This window comes from Dermacentor silvarum, chromosome 3 (assembly GCF_013339745.2).
Source record: "Dermacentor silvarum isolate Dsil-2018 chromosome 3, BIME_Dsil_1.4, whole genome shotgun sequence".
Classification (NCBI taxonomy): Eukaryota; Metazoa; Arthropoda; class Arachnida; order Ixodida; family Ixodidae; genus Dermacentor; species Dermacentor silvarum.
In genome coordinates this window covers 182,043,104-182,067,533 of record NC_051156.1, presented here as the reverse complement: position 1 = coordinate 182,067,533, position 24,430 = coordinate 182,043,104, and the positions used below count along the sequence as shown (strand labels likewise).

The 24,430-nt window shown below is 48.2% G+C and overlaps 1 protein-coding gene across 1 annotated transcript in view; it reads right to left on the bottom strand.

Moving 5' to 3' along the window:
• LOC119446193 (membrane metallo-endopeptidase-like 1) overlaps window positions 1–24,430 on the bottom strand; it is an 87,144-nt gene that overhangs the window by 14,803 nt on the left and 47,911 nt on the right. The window contains exons 10-15 of the mRNA XM_037710554.2: window positions 23,630–23,806; window positions 22,280–22,336; window positions 21,141–21,355; window positions 20,096–20,269; window positions 18,125–18,211; window positions 1,619–1,743 (exon numbers count right to left, since the gene is read on the bottom strand). Coding sequence (XP_037566482.2) covers window positions 1,619–1,743; window positions 18,125–18,211; window positions 20,096–20,269; window positions 21,141–21,355; window positions 22,280–22,336; window positions 23,630–23,806 — 835 coding nt within the window. The remainder of the gene's footprint in view (window positions 1–1,618; window positions 1,744–18,124; window positions 18,212–20,095; window positions 20,270–21,140; window positions 21,356–22,279; window positions 22,337–23,629; window positions 23,807–24,430) is intronic.

Below are 24,430 nucleotides of genomic sequence, written 5' to 3'. Positions count from 1 at the left end.
TTCACATAGGCCGTATCTTCTCAAAATACAATTCACGTGGTCACTGCGTGCGGTCTTCGTAATAAGAGTCCGTAAAGCCGACCTTTTACTTGAAAGAAGCAATAAAATATATTCGTGTTGTACGCTGTCTGTAAAATAGCAGCCCGCGTCGTCTCAATGCAGCAATCGCACGAATATTATACGTGTGTTAACGCGCGATATTTTCATTTCGCTGCGTGCAGTACCGCCTGTGGGTTCAGGTGTGTGTGTGTGTGTGTGTGTGTGTGTGTGTTTTTTAGTTGGAACGGACTTTTTTCAATATCGCCCGTGAAAGATGACGGAGTTAAGTCTGTACAGGTCGACTATAACAAAAAACGGAGATTAGTTGCACAACAGCTTGAAATGACCATGTAGCGAATAAAATTATGCACCAATACGCTTATTTATTTATTTTATTGACTTGTTCAAACAGTAAAACTCAAATTGAAACGCACTAAAGTAATACTTGCCAAGCAGATATCCTGAGACTAGCGTCACTTTCGAGGTATCCGTCCCGGCGCAGTTATTATCGTTCCGAACCCTTAGAGGAAGACTCTCGTGAAACTGTTCACATGGAAGCCAATATAAAGGGTGTTCTTCTTTTTAGACAATACATTTGTTTTTATAATACGGCTATAAGTGCAGTGAACGTGGCGCTTTTGCAGAGGAGTTCTAACGAGGTGGACACACTTTGCCGCTAATAACGTAAGCTTCAGAATACTATAATTAACAAAAAATAATTAACTTGCTTATTCAACAACTGCTTGCCATCCAACAACTTGTCATTCAAAGAAATGCCTTAGCGGCAGTTGTTTGAATGGCGCATGTGGAGGCAGTCACATTTTATTGCACCCTCATTTTTCAAATACCTTCACCCTCATCTTCTAAAAAAATCGCGTGACTTATCAGACACGTGGACAAAACTTCAGTCGCACCAACTTTGTCACATTACGAGCCTTGAACACTACACAGTACCAGTTCCGCACCAGAACCCCTTCCACCGCAGGTATACGAGGTGCGTTTCTTTTATACTTGAACATGTCAAAAAGCAAAAACAAATACAACCTTCGACTGAGTGCAATTTAGACGAAGAATGCTATCATAAAGCGAAGCATTGTTATGATTGGTCCCCGGGTTTTCGTCCGACAGCCTCGATCAATCACTCAATAATAATAAAAATACGTTTCCGATGTTGGGTTTTGAGCCCGGGTTCCCAGCCCAGCTACACAATGCTCTAAACCACAGGCACTCGCATATCTGGAAAGAGTAACAACCTTACTACTTCTGCCGTGGCAATATATGTGACAATATGTGACAATACGTGGCATCTGCATAATTTGTTTGTTTTTTTCCTCAGTAAGTCGAATGCTTGAGACTTCGGAACTGCTACGGCGTACGCGAAGTATCACTACTTATCACTATACGTTTCACTGCTTATAGATGGTTCGGTGACCGTCGAGATCCCAGCCAGCTTTCATCACGACTTGGCGACTGAGGCTGGATAACGAAACCCGAACCAATAAGAAAAGGAATGCTCGACTGAGCGGTTGAATGTTCCCTACACGACGCCAAAAAGTGACAGAAGAGCGGATAAATGTACCTCTGGTGATCTCTGACAAGATCCTCCAAGGTCTTGTTGATGAAGTGCGGAGATTTCAAGAGGACCCTGGTGGCGCCTTGCATGTACGAAGAACGGCTCCCCATGTCCACGACGATTCCCACAAACTGCAATAGAAAGCCAGCCGCGGGCGGCGTTCGGAGCGCTTAGTACACGAGACGTCCTGCATGGATACTTCTCAGTGAGGAACAAAATACATTTGTTGTGGAGCGGTAACTTCACTCTCCGCTACTGCCAGATAACGTGTACTCGTATGGAGACGGTGGCTACCTAGGTAGCACTCAAACCATGGTAAAAAGCTACAGAAATTCAGGGAATTCAGGAAGGTTAGAAAAAAAGGTAAGAAGAATAAAAAAGAACTTCTACTTTTTTCTAACCCCGCAGCACGAGGCACGACACACACGCGCCGGAGCGTGCCATATATAAAAGGCGGCCGAGGAAGATAACGATGGCATCTACTAATTCGTAGCACTCTATGGCTCGGCTCGTACTTTTCTTTCCCGAAATTTCACCCAAGTATAACCCCCCCCCCCCCCAATTTAGGTTGGATAATCGCCACATCACCCCCAAATTAAGGTTGACCCACTCCTAAATTCAAGTTGACCCACCCCCAAATTTACGTCGGCCCACCCCCAAAATCAAATTGACCTACTCGTATATCCCCCCAAATTTAGGTTGGCCCAACCACACATCACCCCCAAATTTGGGTTGACCCACTCCCAAATTCAAGTTGACCCTGCCCACCTCATGTATTTTCTCTGAAGCCCTATATGTATTCCCATGGGAAAGGTGTCACGCTTTTTGCGTTACAGGCACCGATTTTCCTATACCAAAATTGCTGGTGCACTCACCAAAGAGTGCTACGCATTAATACAGATCCAGTTGTTGAAAGAGCGTCGCCATATGTGTGGCCAATGTCGGGCTGACGTTGTCTTTACGTTGACCCTGCTCCCTTGCTGGAGGGAGCGGAGGCAAATGAAAACTGAGCGTGTGGTGATAGGTCCACGTACCGGGATTGCAGACCTCGACTATGCAAACTTATCTAAGCGACAGAGTGTCGAACCAAAACTTTTGTCGTTCCGGTAAAGCAAAACACGTTAAGTTCCGGTTCAACTCCGGAGCGAAAAAATAACGGTTGAAACCGGTTCGAACTGATTTCATGTTCGTTTGCGTAACTGAACAGTGAATGCAGTAAAACAGGATGAACTTATTTTGTCCAAAAAACTGGTCAATTTCTTCTGAGCTGCCCAGTAAAGAATAAAAAGCCGCCAGTACATACAAAAGGTACTCATGCGAATCCAGCGCCAATGTTGGAACTTATGCGCAAACCTTTAAATGAAGTGGTTCAATAAATACCACACGACTAAATCAGATGCGTACAATTATGTTTAGTGTTGACTCAAATGTCACGAGGAGTAAAGCGATCTATAATGTTCGTCGAGGAAAGAGTGGCGATGAGAGGTGCATACGACGACACATGCGTTAGTAATGTACTGGAGATTATCGGTGCCGGCACGGTGAAGTGTGAAAGAGGAAGTCGACGAACTAGTAGTGCGCGCTCGATCGGTTTCCAGCTGAGACTGCTCCGTCTTCTTGTACTTCGGTCAGACGCCCTGTGGACTTACAAGAACATCCCGTGACAGTACATATACTAAAGATTATATTCCTCCCGAGTCACAGTGACATATAACCACTCTGGAGGAATGGCGAAGAATGTGCCCATACCGAGTGGCACGTGACCAATGGACCAAGACTGAGTATTCTAAATATAAGAAATTTTAGAAAATCAAGGACGCTAGCCGTTGAAAAATATTAACAGGTCAGGTTCCTCTAAGGATACTGATATGAGCCCATATTATACTTGCATGTTTTTATGTCACGATTTATCATTTTATTACGCTGAACGAAGATGCGCTCATTAGCACTACATTATCGGTTAAAATTTTAACTATGTAACTCGGGGCATCTCGTGGCGCATGCGCAGCTTCCTTAGAATGGTGCCGGGGCAAATGAAGAAAAATTTAAGAAAAATAAATAAATTCTTTGAATATTGTGCAACCTTAATTCAATATCTAAGATATATGTGCCTGAGCTTTAGAGATTCACAAAAGCCGGCATTGTGTTTACAAGTTGATTGTCGTGATTTATTGTTTCATTAAGCGGAGCACATGTGGGTACCACTGGCACAATTGTTTTCGGCCAACATTCAGTTACGAAGGTCAACTTCACCACAGAAGGACGCGAAAGGGAACGATGCTCCCGCACCAGGTGCTGCTTCCGCGTTCAGATCATGCAATACTGACACAGTCACCACCAGAGGTCACACCAGAGGGAGAAGAAGAGTGCGATTACGAAGAACTTGGAAAACTGGAAAATTGGGAGAACTTAGAAAACTTGGAAAACTAATTAGTGAAAGACCCGAGGATCGTATTCCTGCCACGCTGAAAATGAGTGAAAATCGGTCTATAACTCATACCCTTTAGCCGAAAAACGGCTTCTTTTTGGGCTTTTACGTGCCAAAACCAGTTCTGATTATGAGGCACGGCGTAAAGGTTTGAGTTAGACAGATATACTCCCTTATTCACTTCTCAGAGTGTAAATTATTTTACAATGGGGGAGAGGAGCAGCACAGACATTTTTGTGCACGCAATTTGATTTTTCCATATCCCAACTTCCCTTGCCTCTCCTCTTATTCGCCAGGCCTTCACCACATACCAAAAGGGCAGATCATACCTGTCTATTACAAAAAATAAAAACATTTTCAAAAAAATGTTGCAGTGGCTTAGCTCGGCTATGCCAGGATATACGTAGCGTTAGCAAAGGTTCAGCTGATTATTCTTAGCTTTCCTGGTTGTCTAGATTGTCAAGAATTAGCTTGATTGTCATGCTTACTGCTGCTCCAATGACACACACAAACGCCAGTCAGAAGCGCAGCGGCTCCAGCGCAGTGTCAGACGGCGACTGCACAGCGAGCGCGCGCCGGCGCCAGTGCGTCTACCACGGCTACGACGTCACTCCTCTGGAATGCGCAGACCGGCGGCGGTGAGTCGGGCGCGGCGGCGGCGGAGTGCGCGAGAGGTGCCGGCTCCGGTGGCTCCGGTGCGCAAGCCGTGTGTCATCACTGATCCTTGCGCATGCGCAGCACGGCTCTTGATGTGCCGCGCGAAACGGGCTTGGCTAGGCCAGTGTAGCTAACGCTACAAAACTCGGGATGATATAGGAAATAAAGCTTCGTTTTAAAAATTTGTCGCAGTTTCACCCGAAAGGCGAAGCACCAATTGCGATAGCAAATTAGTAGCGAGCCATACGGAGTAAGGATATAGTGCCTAGAATATACTTAGGCACTGTAGTAAGGATAGTAGTTTTATCAGCTGTATAAACTTGGACATGCAGCAGCACCAGCAACGCGCAGAACTGTTGTCAACGCCGTCGGCATTTTGCCCGCGTTCGCACAGAACGCGCGCGGCGTTTTTATATAAATACGCATTTGGTGCCGCAGCTCAACGTCGCCTCCCCTCCCTCCCTCCAGTCCCCTCACAACCTTTCGCGCGACGGAAAAAGTTGAGTTTACTCTCTATATATGGAAAGGAGGAAAGAGACGCTTAATTCTGCAGCCCTTCAGGGATCACGGCGCAGAACGCGCGTTTGCTCTCCGACGTGCGTTCGCTCCCCGTGAAAGCGCGCGTCCCTCGTTCCCTTTCACGCGCACATATAGCGTCCGGAGCGCGGCGACGATTTCATCGCCGTTGACGTCATACAGAACCTCACGGCGACGGCGACGGTTACGACGACGGCGACGCCGACGGCAGAAATCTGCTTTGGAGTGTCCGTATAATTGATATCGCAATAAATATTGGATAACGCTTAAGCTTCAAATGCAGTACCTCAAATGCAGCACCTCAAATGCAGTACGTCATTTCCACCACACCTACTTCAGTTTACATACCAGTGTGATAAAAACCGAGCGCCCAGCGTGCAAGCGCTCCTTAAACAGAGAAATATTTGACGGCCACCAATTTCAAGCGTTTAGGAAAGTATTACTGACATGCCTACTTCCTTAAGTGACTCGTTGAAAAACCATACTAACGGTGCTGCCACTTCTAAAATTACGAGACTGAGCTTGTGTGCATTTGCAAATGTGGTAGCTTTTAGATGCGAAGCATCTCATGATCGAGGCTATGTCCCTCCCTCCGCCGTGCGGCGTCCACACCCCTACTGCGCATGTACGCCAAGCTCCGGCTTCCGGAGAACGCTTCCGGCGTTTTGCCCGAATGATCCCCCGGTGCTTCGCCCACTCATCATCATTCACTTCGTGGATATGCGGTGTTGAGAAGAGGGCTCGAGCCGCTGCCACGAAACGGCAGCGGCGACAGGCCGATCCCGAACTTCGGGCTCGCGAAGCCGAAAGGAAACGTCAACGCCGCCGAGAAGCTGCTACGGATGCAACGAGGGCTCGCCTAATGGGAACTTGAGTCGACCCCATGGCTGCTTCGCATACTACTCAGGGTTCCCCTACGGAAAGATGGTGTAATTTTTTTTTTACTTCGAACAAGTTAAAGAAAGAGCCTGCGAAATTTACTCGAATCACGTCACCACAGATGAATTACCTGCCGAGGCGGACATCATTTGCATACATTCATTAATTTTTTAGTCGAGAACATTACGGAACATGTTTATACGAGAAAGATTGAGGAAATCGTCTTAAAGGCCTGGTTCCATGTTTCTGCATTACACTATCGCTATGTAGATCAAGATAAATGCGGTAAAATTTTTGGTTCAATTTACCTGATTACGCAACGCACGCGGCAACGCGAAGCGCGGCTCGTGGTGCAACCACGAGATGACGTAGTCGGGTGGCATAAAAGGAAGCTTCGCCATAGCGCGCGATAAAACGGTCTGTCGCGGCCGTGCTGCTGAAGAGACTGGGCGCTTAATCGGGAGCTGCGCCAATCGGCGAAGCTCCCGATCGTACGCGGCCCTTTCACGTCACATAGGGTTTGGACGGTGAGTCCCGCTTCGCGATGCTGCGAGCGTAATCAGGTGAAGTGAATGAATGATTTGACTCCAGTCATGGTCCACATGACCATTTTGCAACTTGGAAAATCGAATTCGCACTTTTACGGCGATTTCCTTCAACTTTTGCACATAAACATCTGCCCTAAAGTTTGTTACTAAAAAGTCATTACTGCAATTAGATTAATTATTAAATGAATTGCTTCGGTTTTCTTTGCAAATGATGTTCGCATGTGCAAATAATTCAAACGTAACGACGTGATTGGGATAAAGCCCGTAGTTTTTTATTAATTGTTCGAAGTAAACAAAAAATTGTGTACTATAATTGACCATCAAGTGCAGGCAACCCGCCGTGGTTGCTTAGTGGGTATGGTGTATGGCTGCTAAGCACGAGGTCGCGGAATTGAATCACGGCCACGGCGGCTGCATTTCGATGCGGGCGAAATGCGAAAACACCCGTGTACTTGATTTAGGTGCACGTTAAAGAACCCCAGGTGGTCGACATTTTCCGGAGTCCCTCCCTACGGCGTGCCTCATAATCAGATTATGGTTTTGGCACGTAAAACCCCATAAATTTTAGTGCAGGCTCTTAAAGCTCTAGACTAGATGGCTCACATGAACCGAAAACCGTCACTTTTTTTATTTCGGTGTTCCTTCAAGACAGAAAAAAAAAAGATCATAACGCACCGGTTCGTGCAGAGAATAATGTTTGTTTTCAATTTTCGGTTCAATTCCGGTTCTATATGCCATGGTAAGCGGTGAATCGAGTGCGGGATTTTGGCAGCTAAATAAAAGTTTTCACGAAAATTCTCTAGATCTGGGAAAACACTTGTCCAACCTCAAAGCTTGCCGCGCGACGCCAGCGCCACTCCTTACCCTAGCGAAGAGCCGCGCCACAGTGCGCAGGTTCAAGTCCGAAGAATCGAGTAATCGGAATGCCAAAGTTTGCTGTTTTCTCGAACGCTTGCTATTATTCGCGGTGCCGTTGTTGCTTCGCTTTGTAGCTCAGTCATGAGAGTTTGTTCGTGACGAGAGCAGAGAGTTATAGCTCAGAGGGTTTGCGCGCCAGCGGGCCCGGTGGGCGAGCGGAGACGCCAGCTGCGCACGTCCGGTACACTGGGGCGGCCAGCGTGTTTACGTACTCAGCTCAACCGAGCGAAGGATCGCTGTGCTAAAACGCTTCCTTTCGTGCTGCGCTTCGCTGTCGTCTCCGCTCGACCGCTCGTTCCGCTGGCCCGTAAACCCGCTGAGCTATAACTCTCTAATATCGATGCAGCTATAGTTTGACGTGATTTGAGTGACGCATTCAGCGCCGGCTGATTTGCGCGTGCGACGAACATTGTTCTTTCTAGTGTTTGTATGACAGCGCGCGCGGACTTTTTGAACAAGCGTCTTGATCGGTAGCGTTTCTTTAGTAGCACATTGAAGCAGTTGAGCGCTTTATAGCACAGGCGTATGATTAGGTAGCCCATGTTATCAAAAGAATGCGAACCATAATCTTTGACATCTTGACTCCGCGAGTTGTGTTGCAAGAGGAGGGCAGCGGCGGTATGAATCGCTTTGGCTCTTGGTCGTCCTTGAGTACCGATGGGACACGGGCACGTTCAATTGCGATCAAGCCCGATCCTGAAAAAAATATTTCGATCAAGAATGGTCGCTGCCCGGTGCAACACTCCGGATCGAGTTGGGTGAGCTCGCTCAGCATGACGGCTCAACTGCTTCAATGTGCTACTAAAGAAACGCTACCGATCAAGACGGCAGCCTACGATAGCGATCAACTGGATTCGGATTGTGCAAAATCGTGGTCGAAAGTGCCCATGTAGAAGCACCCAATCCGGATGGGACTCGATTGCGATCCAAATTGCCTTTGTGACAAGGATATAAAATTCGTCATGTGTTTCGAGACCTCAGGGACGTCACAATTGGGCCGCACGACGGGAAGGTGAGACCGTCTCTCTCGCTACTTGTGAGAGGGCTTTCCACGAGAATTTCTTCGCGGTTTTTTAGTCACTGACGAATCCTTTGCCTCTTAGGTTTCGTTTTTAACATGGTGATCCCATAACATCACACCACTCGCTGCACCTGCACGAAGCTGCCGCTACTGCCGGCGTTCAGCGATGGCCCGCAGCTGCTACAACCCCAGCGTCCCCTTTAATAATGGGCATGCGAGACAAGCAGTTACGCGCTAAAGCCACTGAACTAACGGCGTGACATATATAAAAATTTGGCATGCGAAAGCGAACAAGCGCAATTCATTTGACTCTACAAACAACAGCAGTGGTGCAGACTTGTCTCATCCCTGTTTTTTTTTTTTTTTTTGCAGTAAGCGGGTGTCTGCCCTTCGTGTTTCGAATCTATTGTGGCACACACACACACACACACACACACACGCACACGCACGCACGCACGCACGCACGCACGCACACACACACACACACACACACACACACACACACACACACACACACACACACACACACCACACACGCACACACACGCACACACACGCACACGCACGCGCAGACGCACGCACGCGCACACGCACGCACACGCACTTGTGGACTGAGCTTGTGAACTGAGGCACGCTTCTCAACGCTGATAAATTTCAGCGCCATCAGTGTCACATTCCGCGGTTTTTGTATACAGCCAAGCAGAGAGGGCGTTGTCACCCTGTGAACCAATCAAAGCTGACAAAATCAAGCAGTTTGACAATTGCGCGGAATTTGGCAGTGTCTATAAAATACCGGTTAGAAAGAAGAAAAAAAAATTACACCATCTTCCCGTAGGGGAACCTTTAGTAGTATGCGAAGCAGCCATGGGGTCGACTCAAGGTATTTTTATCAGCTGTACAAACTTGGACATGCAGCAGCACCAGCAACGCGTAGAACTGTTGTCGACGCCGTCGGCGTTTTGCCCGCGTTCGCACCGAACGTGCGCGGCGTTGGTGACTGTTGCCGGGGCCTGTGGGGCGCCTACCGTCGCGCCGCTAACCTAAGCTGCTTCGCATTATCGCGCGCGGAGCCGCAGGTGTTGCCATTCGTTGCGCAATCCGGAGAGGAGAGGAGGAATGCCGAGAGGGGAGGAGAGGAAGGGGAGGAGGATGCGCATGAATGCCGAAAGGAGAGGAGATGAGACAAGGAGAGGAGAGGAGGAGGATGCGCATGCGCAGTAGGGGTGTAGACGCACGGCGGATGGATGGATGGATGGAGGGAGGGAGGGAGTGACATAGCCCGAGCATAAGACACGCATCTATCATAAAAAGAAATGCTGTCTATAGACCTTTTCACAAACCGACGTTTGAGCAGCGCCATTGGCCGACACGAGCGACGTCTAGCGTCGCCGCCATTTTGGACTGTGCGCCTTGCGACAGCAGGCCGGCCGCACTTCGGTTGTGTGATCTTCGCCGCGCATTATTTCGATTGTTTTCTTCCGCTTCGCTTGTCTTGTGCCGCTTGACTTGTTACATGTTTCACGTGCTCGAGTGAGCGCTCAGTGTAGTGTGCCATGGCAACAGCAAGCCCAGCCAGTGGATGTGGTGTTTCTTCGTCGGTAGCGGCGGCAGCCGCGTCTGCTTCGTTGAGACCTGGCGTGCTAATCAGCGGTATATTTCATTGTTATTGCTGGGCACACGTGACCGTATCGTTGATTGAATCTGATCACCATTACGTTTCGCGATTGAGGGTTGCCTCATTTAGCGAAAGCAGGCGCGTACGTAGCTGTCGGGCAATGCTTATAGAACCAGGCGCCGGCGGCCCGACGACGCGTGTCAGTGGTTGGTACATAGATATGCGGTGGTTACTTCATACGCTTCCGACGCAACTGAACAGCTCAATCATGCAAAATTTATTGGATTTGGTGCGGTGCAGGGTGCTTATAACCAAATGTCAAAGCATAAAGCGTGGCGATCGAGCAGCGCGGTACCTGCAGCCAACCGACGCGTGGCAGTGATCACAGATGCCAGCGCGACTGATACAGCCCAGGTGCTAGATTTTTATTTTTAGTATTTATTTATTATTTATAGATCCTGTCAATCCCAATAGGGATTATAACAGGACTTGTTATAAAGATATATTTGTTTACCTATTTTTTTACGTTTGTTTACCTGGAATGGCTTTTCTTTCGAATGTCTGAATTTGGAACAAGCTTCGCTCACGGTGAACCTTAACGTAGATCGTGCGCGAAGTTTGTACTGAAGATTTCGCGTACGGCAAGAATTTTTCGTGTGCGCTATCTCTGAAGCGAAATAAGCCAATACTATTGCAGCGTTAGGGCCATCTCTGCTCTTTCTCTTGTTTCCCTTACACCGTCTCACTGTGCTATGTTCATAATAAAGTAATGTCGAGTCTTAACAATTGTCGAATAAATACGTATGCATATGATAGTAAACCACTACTTACCGTGAGTGAAAAGCGCTTAGTGGTCAGCTAAGCAGTCTCTGCACGCACGTAAGTATTTCACTTGATCGACTGTGCGAATTTATTTTTTTTCGCTACTGTTATTCTTGCAAGCATGATGCTATTGTCCGCGTACTCATGCGAATACCGTTTTTTTACTTACTTACTTGCGCGGACTCATTTAGCGCGTTTCTACGCCACGCACAGTTAGCGCATTACGGTTCCCGAACTCTAACACTGGCGCTAGGCCGCACTGATGAGGTTGAGACGTTCGTTTTTGCATTCTCTTGCTGCCCAAGCACATAGACAACGCTCAAAGATGGGTGAGCTCGATGCAGCACCACACTGTTGAAGTTAATTACCTTTTGGGCAGGGCCGTGTAGGGTGCGTGTGAATGCAGAGACAATGTTTTGGTGGACACAGGGTCTGCATACATCTTCCATAGGGCACGATTTTTCCAGATCGTTGCGAATGTGTATTTACCGATCAGTTCTCTCGCAGAGTGCTCCAATTTGTCTTATACCGGTGTCACACGGCCACTTTTGATAGCGATCGAGACCGATCTGGATCGGAATGTTCGACCGCGATTGGCTCCCTTCCGCAGATTGAGCAAAGAAGCCAATCGCAACCAAGAAATGTGACCCATATCGGGCTCGATCACGATCAAAAATGCGCCGTGTGACCCCCGTATTAGGCACTGGAATGAAGTCGTGTTTGAAAGAATAAAAAATGTAGCATCTACCACTACATACGAGAAAATATTGCATCAAAGAGCTGACAATTCTCGCAACCTGTTGGGAAATGTGCCAAAAAGAGTTTACCAAAATGCGTTATTTTACTGATGTGTGCATTGGTTCATATTAGACTGAAATGCCAAGTCCTCAGGTGATGCAGGAAACCGGCGAAGCGTGAACATACCACATCGCGGCAGTGGTCTCGCGGAGTGCTGTGTTGTGGACACACTTAGTCCACAAAATCGTTATTTTCCGCTGGTTGTTTATCCACCCATAAACTGCACAGTGCTGGCCTGTAGCCTTTTGATGATATATGCCATTATTTACGAGCGTAAGTCATTCGTGACAAAAATAAATGGAAACATCGAAGCAAAGCTCCACTCCGCAATGCAAGCGCAAGGCAAGCTCACAGTCCAGACCGAACAGGCAACACTGACACATACTCTCCACGCCAGACCGTCGGGAGCGCCCTCGTGAAAACGTCTATACGGGCGGCGCGTACTCTAAGAAAGCGACAATTTGAGAGGCAAACCCGGCGCACTTGGCATTTGAGACACACCTACGGGGATTTTCAAGAACGCATTAATACATTTTCATATAAATGTGATTTCAGTAACGCTTGCATGCCGCGCTGATTTCGTAATTCTAGGTCTAAAGCGAAAGTGAGCTGGTACATCGTGTGTTTTGTACGCGTTTAAAATTACCTGGAAATTTCTTAGTGAAGCTGACTTGTCAACAGGGTATTTCAGTAGCAACAACAATAAACTTAAAAGAAAGACTTTTGATTGCTTAGCCACTTAACACTGCAGTGCTACGATGATACTACTTTGTATAACCCCCGTAGTTATTCTGGTTACCTACGAAAATTGCTTTCCAAACTTCGTTGAGTCACAGTATTTTGCAAAAAGTAAACATACAGTGAAATGCAGTTCCACTCCGCGCGTATGTCTTTTATCGCGATGCCTCTGTAGCACCCATGACAGAAATATGTACCGTCAGTCGCTAGTAAAAATTAAAATAAATTTCTACGAGACACATAAGACTGCTTATGTGTGGGCAAAGGCATTGGTATGGGAATGTGAAAGCATAGAGTCCCTTTGGTGAAATGTTTTGTAGCGTGAGCTACACTGGCCGAAGTTGAGCAGTTTCGCGTGGCTCCTGGAGAGCCGTGCTGCGCATGCGCGAGGAGCAGTGACGTCACACGGTGCACAGCTGGCGCACCGGGCGCTTGCCCGGCATTTGCGCTGGGCGTTTGCTAGTGCGGTATAGCCATGGAGAAGGAGAGCGAAATTGCTGCTCAGCGGCGCAGAAGAGCGGAGAAGCTTAACTCATCGGATCCCGAAGTAGTTGCCTGGCAATTAGCGGTTGAGCGTAGGAAGAACGAACAGAAGAAGGCTAAACGTGCTGCGGAGACACCGGAGCAAAGGGAGGAACGTCTAGCAAAGTGGCGTCGCCAGGACGCTGAGCGACGTGCCCGACCATCTCAGCAGCAGCAACAAGACGCTGTAGATGACGTCAAGTCTCGCTGATTGACTGACTATACGGTGAAATTTAGCGAAAGCGCCAGTGTGACTCGGACCTTCGAGACGGACTTCGTAAACAATCCGTTTGGATATGTGTGCGACATGTGTGAAAGACTGTGGCACATGAAAGACTTGACGCCGGTAAGTAGTGCCATGCGTGAGACGTTGAGTTTAACGGCGCCGCCTTAGTGGGGTGAAACCGTGGTGCGGGTTTGTACAGCGTGCAAGACCTTTCTCGTAAAGCAGAAGATTCCCCTCTTTAGCGTTACCAATAGGTATCGTTACCCGCCCATGCCACCAGATCTACCGGTTCTGAACGATGTGGCCGAACGCTGGCCTTATCCTGGCATAGCCGAGCTAAGCCACTGCTAATTTTTTCCCGCGCGTTCGTTCTCCGCGCAAGCTTTCCCCTGCGTTCTAACTGCGCATCGCTAAGGCCAAATAAAACATATCAAGCGTCTTAACGCGCTCGTTTTGCCCGCAAGGAGTTCATAACTCGAAAGAGGGCTCAGCGGCGCCACCTTCTCCCTATTGACTGCGCCATCACGTGCCCAATGACGCAAGCACCAGGGTGCACCTTTCGAAGCGACGTGTGCAATGACGCACGCACTACGCACTACTCAAACATATCCGTGGAGCCGCTGTGGGGTCGGAAAAGTGTACTCGTCCCGCACCCCGGAGGCCCGGGCTGGATTCCCACCCAGACCGAGACTTACATTTTTTACAGTCATTGATTAAATTGTGTACAGCAACCTCCCTGAGAAATTTGACGTCAATCCTAGCATTATTGACATCTTTTACAACGAAGCTGTATAGCTCTACCTCCCAATGGGTGCAGAGTCGTCAACCTCAGCCATGCGGTGAAAAAAAAAAATAAAAAATAAACGGGCAAGTTTGCACTCGGTCGTGCAAAGCTTAGGCACAGCGAAACTGTAGATCCTCAAGTCTTACTGGCTGCTACTGCTAGGTATTAGCTTGGTTGCTGCTAGGTATTAACTTGGTGTTCTCGACCGATCATTTTCGGAGGTACCTTCCCTTTCGCGACTTTCCGCGTGACTAGCGCTAGACGTGTCGGCGCCTACGAACGACAGTGATCCTGGCATGCCACAAACGCAGGCAGGCTAACCAAGGATGGCACAGTGCCAAGAACGCTGTTGCTTGGCGACGCCGAACGCATTGGAGGCTAGCCGCTCGATATCTAGCGAAAGTTGATGACTAGGCGCAGCCCCTTTTATGGCAAACTCCGAGGCCAAGCGCACGCACACTGGGCGAAAGCTATTGGCATTGTACGGGCGGCGCACAGCAGACGACACGCCGGGATGACGTCACGGCGCATGCGCAGTAGTGCGCAGCTGGCGCGAGCTCGGCGGATCCGTGTCTGTCTCGGGCGAAGCGAGCGCGCACCTGTGCCGGCGGTTACTAGGCAACGCGAGGTGACGTCATCGCTACTGCTTCGGCGCATGCGCGGCTAGGCGAGGTCGGGCCAGGGGACATTCTAGTACGCTGTAGCCAGGCGGTGCGCAGCTGTGGCTTGGTTGTTGTTAGGCAACGGCGCGGAGTTTTCTGCGGACTTCAGACGTTTCTCCTGCAGCTTTAACAGCTGGGCTGTTAAAGAAATGTCGCAGTTTCACCCGAAAGGCGAAGCATCAATTGCGATAGCAAATTAGTAGAGAGCTATACGGAGTAAGGATAGTAGTTTTATCAGCTGTATAAACTTGGACATGCAGCAGCACCAGCAACGCGCAGAACTGGTGTCGACGCCGTCGCCGTTTTGCCCGCGTTCGCACCGAACGCGCGCGGCGTTGGTGACTGTTGTCAGGGCCTCTGGGGGCGGCTCGGAGGTTTCGACGAGATCAGAACGGGAAACTCGTAGAGCAGCGTCGGAAGTCTTTACCACCTCCTCGCCTCGCAACGTTTTTATATAAATACGCATTTGGTGCCGCAGCTAAACGTCGCCTCCCCTCCCTCCCTCCCATCCCCCCACGGCCTTTCGCGCGACGGAAGAAGTCGCGTTTGCTCTCTATATATGGTGATTGTAAATGAGGAAAGAGACGCTTAATTCTACAGCCCTTCAGGGAGCACAGCGCAGAACGCGCGTTTGTTCTCCGCTGTGCGTTCGCTCCCAGTGAAAGCGCGCGTCCCTCGCGCCCTTTCACTCGCACATACAGCGTCTGGCGCGCGGCGACGATTTCATCGCCGTTGACGTCATACGGAACCTCACGGCGATGGCGACGCCGATGGCAGAAATCCTCTTTGAGTGTCCATATAATTGATATCGCGTCCCGATAGCGTTATCGGGACGCGTTCGCATCGCATCGTTCGCATGCGGCAAGTAGGCTTCATTCACTGCAACACTGAACGTGGGAAAGCCAGCTTACAAAACCAAGCTTACACAGATCCCCTTAAGGTCGGCTTCACTTTTAAACTGAAATGCATTGCTGGAAAGATGTTTTTCCAGGGGCAATATAAGTGGTCTTATATTAAAATGTGAAGGCCCTAGCACCTTTTTTTATTATTTTATTAATTGTTTGCCATTGCCCCGACGCGCGCAGGTCAGGTAGAAATGCTGGAAAAGGGGTTTGTGTTTGAGTTTCCTCGTAGCAGAATTAGGTTTTCTCGTACATTCAAATTACGCAGATTGGTAAGCAATCCAACGGCGTATCCGATGCCGAATGGTGAAGTCGTACTTTACCATTTTTCTGATAGATTTCACTGTGAGAAATTCAATTTTTGTTCACCAAAACCTTGCACCACGTGGAGGGCCTGGGCGGTCGATGTGGTTGGATGATTTTCTTCGCCACCCGCGATCACACGCCTGTTGCCGACTCTGGATTTCCTGCTACACGGGACCCTAAACGCTATCGCGTTGAAAGCGCCAGCCCTTCCCCTGTCTAGAAAATGGGGGTAAGCGAAGCTTGTCGTGTGTGTATCTGACCTTCCTGGTGATTTCCTTTCTCTCTCTCTCGCTTTCTTTCTCTCCCTCTCTCCATTTCTTCCTTTCTCTCTGTCTTTCTTGCTGTCTTTTTGTCCCTGGTATGTGCCATTGAGCGTGGACCCTTTCTGCACTACCAACAGGATCGGCCCACTTTTGAGCGTGACACCACCACCACCGCCGACACTTGTGAGCCTTTAAAGCCTCGCTTAAAAAGAACGAAACAGCTCGCCTTCGTGCGTAGCGTTCGCCGCAAGCGTTTCTTGGTAAAGATGACGGTTGCATAATCTGCCGTTGCCGGGAAGCGGCAACTGTAGCATACGACGCAGGGACGTACCTACACTTTCGTATGTAAAAGAAGAACACACCTTCCAACGGATTTGTGTTGTGACAGCGTTATGGGAAGGCCACGTATAGTGAGGACTCCAGAAGAGCAGCGCGAATACGAGACGTGGAGAAAGTGTGGTTAAGTGCATTTCTCTTCTCTCGGGTCCACTCTTTGCACGAAGTATCGGCACAGGTGGTTGAAACGTCTTAGGCTGATATTAGGTACAGTGCATGTGAATGTCGCCATGCGAATAATTTCAAGCTACGTCGCAATGGGGAATCGTTCTAGTTGTCGTTTACAGCTTCGCTTTCCGACCACCTTCAGAGCGTGGATAGGAGACGGAGATAGGAGATAGGAGAATTTTAACGCGATAGCGTAAAGTGCCCCGTGTCGCAGAAAATCCGGCGTTCTTGGCGGAAATAATCATGCCGAACCACCCCGACCGGGCAGGCCCTTCGCGTGGCGCAAGGCGTTTGAATTCTATCACGTTCCACGGAAGCTTAAGCGTCCTCAAAATTTTTTTGTTACTCGATTGCGCCATCGGCCATATTTGGTACGATCGCGCGGTGGCGACGCCGACGACGCCGGATTTTCGCGTAATGGGGCATGTAATGCTTTCGCAGTAAAAAATCCTGAATGATAATGCTGTCGCATTAACAAAAATCCTAAACTCTCCGTGTGTTCCTTTCACTAAAAAATATGCTAGCAAAGAAAAGGAAGGCCAAAGTTACCGTTTTGAATTGATGTCACATTGATACCGATGGCATCAATGTGGCGCGTATTTCACTGTATATTTGGTGTACGTATCTAGAAATTTTCGGCGTAGGAAAGGTTCGCAAACAGTTTACTAGTGAGAACCCCCATTTACATTTAAGATCCCTGCAATCCTTTGCTTAATGAGAGGGAATTACCTATAGTTCTGAACAGACGATATTTAAATCCGTGACGTAAAAGGCAACTGATGCGGGAATTTTAAGGTAGAGTCGACGCCCAATTTTTTTCGCGCTGCCTGGTAACTTCTTGCGAAAACCTTCCTGATAAATTTTCTAGTGTACCGCTCACGGTATGAAGAAACTCTGGTTCTAGCGTTTACGGGCGCTGCTGTTTGGCCAGACATGGCGGAATGATCAATTTGAATGAATTTCAAGTTTTGAATCAAGTCTAGGCACATGAATTTGCCTAGACTTGATCCTTCCGGCTCGATCATTTGAAAATCGATCATTTTCAACACAACATCCCGTTATAATGGCAACAATTCACAGTGATCACGCAAGTGCACATAGAGTAATTGCTTCGCTCTGGTCGGAAAACTGAGTGCTTGGAAATTTAGAAAGACATCAAGCGTAATAAATAACGTCATCTATATTTTGTGATTAGCGTATCTTTACGAGAGTGGCTTTTGCTGTTACGTGAGAGCGTCCCCGTTCCCCACGCATTGGCGCTCACCCTCGCTCGCTCGGGAACAACGACGGCAATTGAATCAGCTCGCAGGTTCTTGTTCAAGTAATGTAACACCGTTCAAGTAATGTAAAAATAAACGTGTAGCATCGCTTGTGTGGCTCACCTTCTGCAACTTCATGGGGATTTCCTTCGACATCTTCGTCATGTACATGGTGGTTCCCATGATCGTCTTGTCCGGTAGGCTCAAGATCTGAAGCGAAAGTGTGGCGGAAGCTGAGGTGCATTGCGGGGCAGTGATGACTCCACCGCACCCTACACAATAATGCGAAAATGTGACGTCATGATCGCTGTACGTTTATAGCGTCGTCCGCATATACGGGCTTTTTTTCAGGAACGTTGAGTCACCGTCACGGCGCCGGTTAAATTTCCGCCTGGGAAGAATGTCGGCGAGCTTGTTTTTTCTGATAATCTAATGTAAGGAATCCATTTTCCTTGACAAAAATTTTTTTCCAGAATGCATCTGTAAAGTTGTTCATATTCTAATACAGTCCTCCACTAATTCGACCTTGACGAAACCGACGGGTTTGATCGTGTTAACCAGCGGATCGAATTAAAAGAAGTGGCATAAGAAACATCCATTTACACCGATGCTTCAGTCGGCAGTATTTACCCGATTCTAACACGCACTTATTTTACACCAAAACGAATTTTTATGGCTTAATCGAAAACAGCATGCACCAAAATATAACGCGAACTCACTCTTGAATGGTAGCATGCTTCCGATTTTAGCAATAAGGAATGAGATGAAACCTGCAGAGTTAATCGTCATAGATGAAAGTGTGTTTCCCTTTCACTGTCTGTGGACCCCGACATGTTGCCCTTCTTGCGGTCCACTGCATTTGATGTTCCGTACTTGTCGAGCCACTCCACTACAATCGCAGATGGAACAGCTAGTGGCCTAGGCCCAGGCTAATCACTTCGTCAGTTCACCCTTAGAATCACGCAAGTCTACGGAGCAGCGAAAACATGCGATTCAGAGCCAATGGCAATGACTATGGCAATGACAATGACAATAACGCTGGCTATGACGGCAGGCTGTTGCTGACGCCCTGAACCTGGCTTCGGTTTTATACCCGAAAGGCCAACGTTCCCATTTTGAATTCGTGCAAAGACCGTTGCGCCGATGGCGTCAATGTGACGTGGATTTCCCAGTATATTCGGCGTACGTATCTAGAAATTATCGGTGCAGGAAAGGTTCGCAAACAGTTACCAGGGAGAACCCCTGATTATCATTAAGCTCCCTTAAACTTTAAAACTTATACTTTAAACTCGCTGCGGCTAACTCGTGTTCCGAGATGGCGCGCGATGTCATGCGCCCACGTGACCACCTCTTGCGTCATGATGTCATGACATACATGCACCTCCGGGAAAACGAATTCACGGAGCTTGTAATTCGCAAGTGTTCTTGGCCATTGGCCAGTCACCTTCGCTAACAGTATGTTATCATCAGGGTTGACGAGAAATTTCTTTCACGAACAATTCCAGCGTAAGAGCTTTTTCTTTTTTTTTTGTAAATACGCGTTCGTAGAAAAGCCATCATTTGCGAATTATTTACGGCGCTCTGAGGCTTGAGAGTATACCTTATAGGATTTTGAGGTAGAGGACCTTGATTTAAAGCAAGAAATGATAAGTTGAAAATGTCACGTCGGTAGATTTCATTCAGGTCAAAGCGAAAGAATAAGCTTTGGGGACTTGAAGGTTGCAGCTTTGGCCAATATTTTGGCCAAAGCGCAACCTTTGGCCAATATTTTGACTGGTGCGCCAATGGCGCGCACAGTTCTTTAAGGGTGCCACCTCTTTGTATTCCCGTATTCTCAAACGGTCCCCTACTTTAGGACCTTCCTGCCCTCCACCGAGTTGAGCACAGCGCCGCCCCTTGACTGAAAAAGACACCGCGTTTCTCAAGAATTGCCGTGGAATGTCAAGAAAACGCAGTGGCCCTTTCTGTCAAGGAAATGCGCTGCCATCCATTTTTTTTTTTTTTGCAGGTGAAGTGTTGAGCGGAGAAACGTTTTGAAGAACATGGGATTTACTATCGCCGGCGGCTGCGACCAAATGGAGGAAGGAGACGAACCTTGACGAGGTTTTTGGCGAATGTGACGACGCTGCTGGCATGGCTCGAAGCGTCTGACGTGCTAGCGATCTTGGCGCCCTCTTTCAGCGCCGTCGTCACGGCCTCCGAGTACCAATTGACCATCTTGTCGAGGTGCACGTCGCTCTTGCGCAGGAACACGTCCGGCTCGTCCAACTGCGCATGCGTGCGAACTCGGCTTTGTCTCTTCGTGCGAGCCATCATTGCAAGCCTTCGTGGAAGAGCTGTTTGTGAGATCAGAAATTCAGCGAAAACACGCACCACCGCTAGCTAAAAATTGGGCGCATTTGTGTGTCAGATCCTTTTCGTTGTCCTGTGTATTTTGCGATATTTACGCTTACGTAATGGGGGGCGAAACTTTCTTGGCTAAATTTAGTAACGTCAGAATCAAAATGGCGATCCGCGGAGAGGATATATACCAGACGAGCTACGCTGCTCGCGATCGTAGGCCCTGATCAACTAAACACGTTTATTCGATCAACACAGACACGAAATATAGCACACGTAAGTTCTATTACACGGCAAGCTTACCGCGTGGCTGCGACCTGTAAGCGCATTATTTTGTTACTGAACACCGCAAAAAAAGAACAGTTTATTTTACGTGCAAGTAGATCCAAAAGACGTCATGTTCTTGACATGAGGTCGCTGCTACTAAGCCCGTCGCCATCAAGCTATTCGGAGATAAAGAGCGTAACTAAAGTTGCTTGGATGGGTAAAACATTATTTTATGACCGAATATGTACGGCGGGATGGGGTCGGTAACTAGCAGAGAATACAGTCAGGATGGTGATTTGAGCGTGTTGGTTCTTCGTAGCGAAATTGTTTTAGCGCTCACAGACACGGTTCGTGATTCTTGTCTTGGTTTGTCCTGTGCCACTTCTTGTGCCCGTGCCTGCGCTAAAAACGATTTCACTAGCAGGGAATACGTATGCCAAAGCTTTTTTTTTTTCTTTTTAAACTTTGCGCCCGAACGCAAGACCTGTGCGCTAGTGTGACGTCACTGATGACACGTGCGCTGCCAGCGTACCGCAACGACGAACTTGTCGACCTCTTCCGGATCCGGCTCGATGGTGAGCTTGGCCAAGGCGTGAATGCCCATCAGCCGACAGAGCTTGGCCGCCGCCGTCCACACGGCGTCGTAGTTACTGGCGTCCGATGAGTCCGCGAATGGCCAGCCGCTCAGGCCGGCGTCGTCCTTGATGTTGTTGAACTCCTTGCTCGCGTGCTCCGAAGGCTTGGATGCTGCCGACCAAGGCCGAGACGTCAAGGCGTATCGCCACATCGATTGGCACCATCGCCGTCGTAATAGAGAAGAAGATTCGGGACGAATAAAGGGCACTCGTTCAGGTGGCACTGCGTCTCGTTAAGGGTCGACTTAACTCTCAATTCTCACGGCCTTCCACACACGTGCGGAAGGCGTGCAGTTTTCCGCACGCGTCCGCACGCATGAGGAAGGCGTGCGGAAGGCCGTGCGGATAGAAAGTGAATCGGTCCTATAAGGACCCGCAAGACTAACGTATACAGTCGACGCCAAAAGTTCGCGGGGCGCGAGTTCCACGAGAAAGCACACTAATCGCGGATTTTTGAACCACTCATCTGCCCAAAGAATAGACGGGCGTGCTGCTTCAAGTGGCGCATGCTTTCGGTAACTAATCTTCCACGGTACTGATGACGAGATCGCGGGTTCAAATCTCGGATGTGGTGGGGCCACACCAGCGCTTTGAGTTCTTGTTTCTCTGGTTTTTCTTTTCCGTTCTTCGTGTACCTACTTGACCGGTATTCTTAGCGTACACAAATGTTCCATTTCTTGCAAGAAACTTTAGCTGCATGTTCAGCACTTTGTTTACGGGTTATCCAAACCTTCTGTGACGTTTATTCCGCTCCAGTACAAGCTGGCCCAATTTTGTCTGTTCTGCTATAACCTTCGTGTTTCAGTCATACTGTTTGCATTTTATAGATAGAACGGGCTGTTTGTGCTCTCTCCAGAATAACGATAACCAACCGGAACAATGGGCCATTTCAGTTCTGGAAACACGACACGATTGCAGTTTGCGTTGCGCTGGTGCATTCATCGTCAAAACGTGCACTTAGTCTGTCTCAAAATACACGTAACCTGTCTTACTAAAAAAAAAAAAAAACTTTTAAAGAAAAGCTACGTGTACTCACATGCATCCCGGCAGCCGTTGTAGAGGTTGTAGAGCTTCTCTGTGCCCGCCTGGCGACCTGCACGTCGGCGAGGAAACAATCGACATGGACGTTAAGAACGACAGGTACGCGATTTTGCCGCTCGGCGTCGTGACGTACGTTCGGGTCGCGACGAGCGTTTGTGACCCCACGCGATAACTTAGCCTCCTTGTATCTGACGGACCAGGCCGCGAGCACGTAGCCTTATCTAGTGTTGCGCATTCTCACGATGTTTATTCAAGCACTATACCGAGTAGATACGCTACGGAAAGCTTCAAAATATACGTTGTTAATACCGAAACTGAAAAAAGAAAACGCGCCACCATTACCGCTTGCCGGAAGTGACGCATGAACGAGAACGCGCGAAATCTCGGAGGCGATAATTTATTTATTTATTTTATTTATGAAAACTGCAGACAATAAGCCCAAGCAGGGTGAGCATAATACAGAGAATAACAAGATTATTTCTACAAATTCACAAAAGCAAGTTTGTCGCAAGTTTTTGTCACAGGTTTGTCATAGGCTTTCTAAAAAAATTTTTTTTTGTCTCACACGCGCAAAAAGAATGCTGGGACTTACGTCATATCCGCCAGCCACTAGGTGCTTTTAAATGAGGCTGCTAATATAGAAAAAATATACAATCGCCAGTCCCGCAGCTTTGTGATGGTTGCTTCAATAACACACACCACTCATATGTAACCTATAGTTCGTTGCAGTTGGCCTTTTAGAGCGAAAGCTATCAACATTCACTGAAATGGCCACTTCGCGGAAACATTTCCATTCCCGAGGCCTCTCGGCTCTCTTTGTTCGCCTATGACGTCGGTATCAGACAGATCGGCAGCTAAGTGCTGCCACTGCTATCGAAGCTTTCGTAAGCAAAACACCTTTTCTTTGTTATAAGGGCAGAGAATTCCGAACAACGCACTTCTCTTGTCACGTCAGAAATATGTCGCGGTAACAACAATTTCCGTACGTAACCAATCTCTGACGAGGACAAAAGTAATACGATTCGCGTTCTTGGGTACACAACACGATGTATTTTGTCTACAAAAACTGTATGCCGCTCGTTTATATCGATTAAGCTTTATGCTGGTTATCGCTACACGCTATAGACCTGACTATCGCGCGGAAATGCGTTTATATAGCACACGTCTGAAAGACGTTCACATTGATAGAGAGTTGGACGAACTAGGGTATAAAATGCCTCCATGAGGCTTGCCGACGTTTCGGCATTGGACATATATTTGTCAAGGGCGACTTTGCTCGTTCTTGGCGTGTAAACTTTTAATTGTTTAGGGCACATTACAGATCAAGATCTGCGCTTGTGCGTACCGGTGATGATGGACTTCATGTTATCCTCCATGGCCCTGAAGAGCAGCGTGTCGGTGCTGACGATGTCGGCATTCTGCAGGTTCACCGTGTGCTCCGCTTGGAACTTGTTGCACACGTAGTCGTAGAAGTCATCGCAAGGCTTTGTCGTCTGGCTCAACACGCTCGACACGAAGCTGCCTGCGCAGTCGAACCACGTGACGACTCCTTGGCACGGGGTACTCTAACAGTGAAATTTCAGGATCGAAGCGAGTATGAACGCTCGAGAGAAAAAAAAAGTATGACATTCGAAAGCCTAATAGAACACAGAAGAATTTATTTCTAAACATCGAGAAACATGGAGGTTGCATTTAGGCCGCGTCGTTTACATTATGGTAGACTCAGCTTAAGCGGAACTCGAAGGGGCAGAAAATAGAGTTCCGTTTAACTGAAGAGTAGTTTGTGTGAAGGACGCATGAATTACGAAAAATTGGAGGACGCTTAAGTTTCGTGTTTAAGAGTGGAACGCGATAGCGTTATCGGGCCCCGTTCGCATCGCATTTTTCTTTCAGTGGAAGCGCTTCACTGCAACACAGAACGTCGGAAAGCCAGCTTTTGTAAGCCAGCTTTTGTAAGCCAGCTTGCAAAGACCAAGCTTACGCCGATCCCCTTAATGTCGGCTTCACTTTTAAACAGAAATGCATTTCTGGAAAACGTTTTTCCAAGGGCAATATAAGTGGTCTTATATTAAAATGTGAAGGCCCTAGCACCTTTTTTATTATTTTAATAATTGTTTGCTATTGCCCCGACGTGCGCACGTGCCCA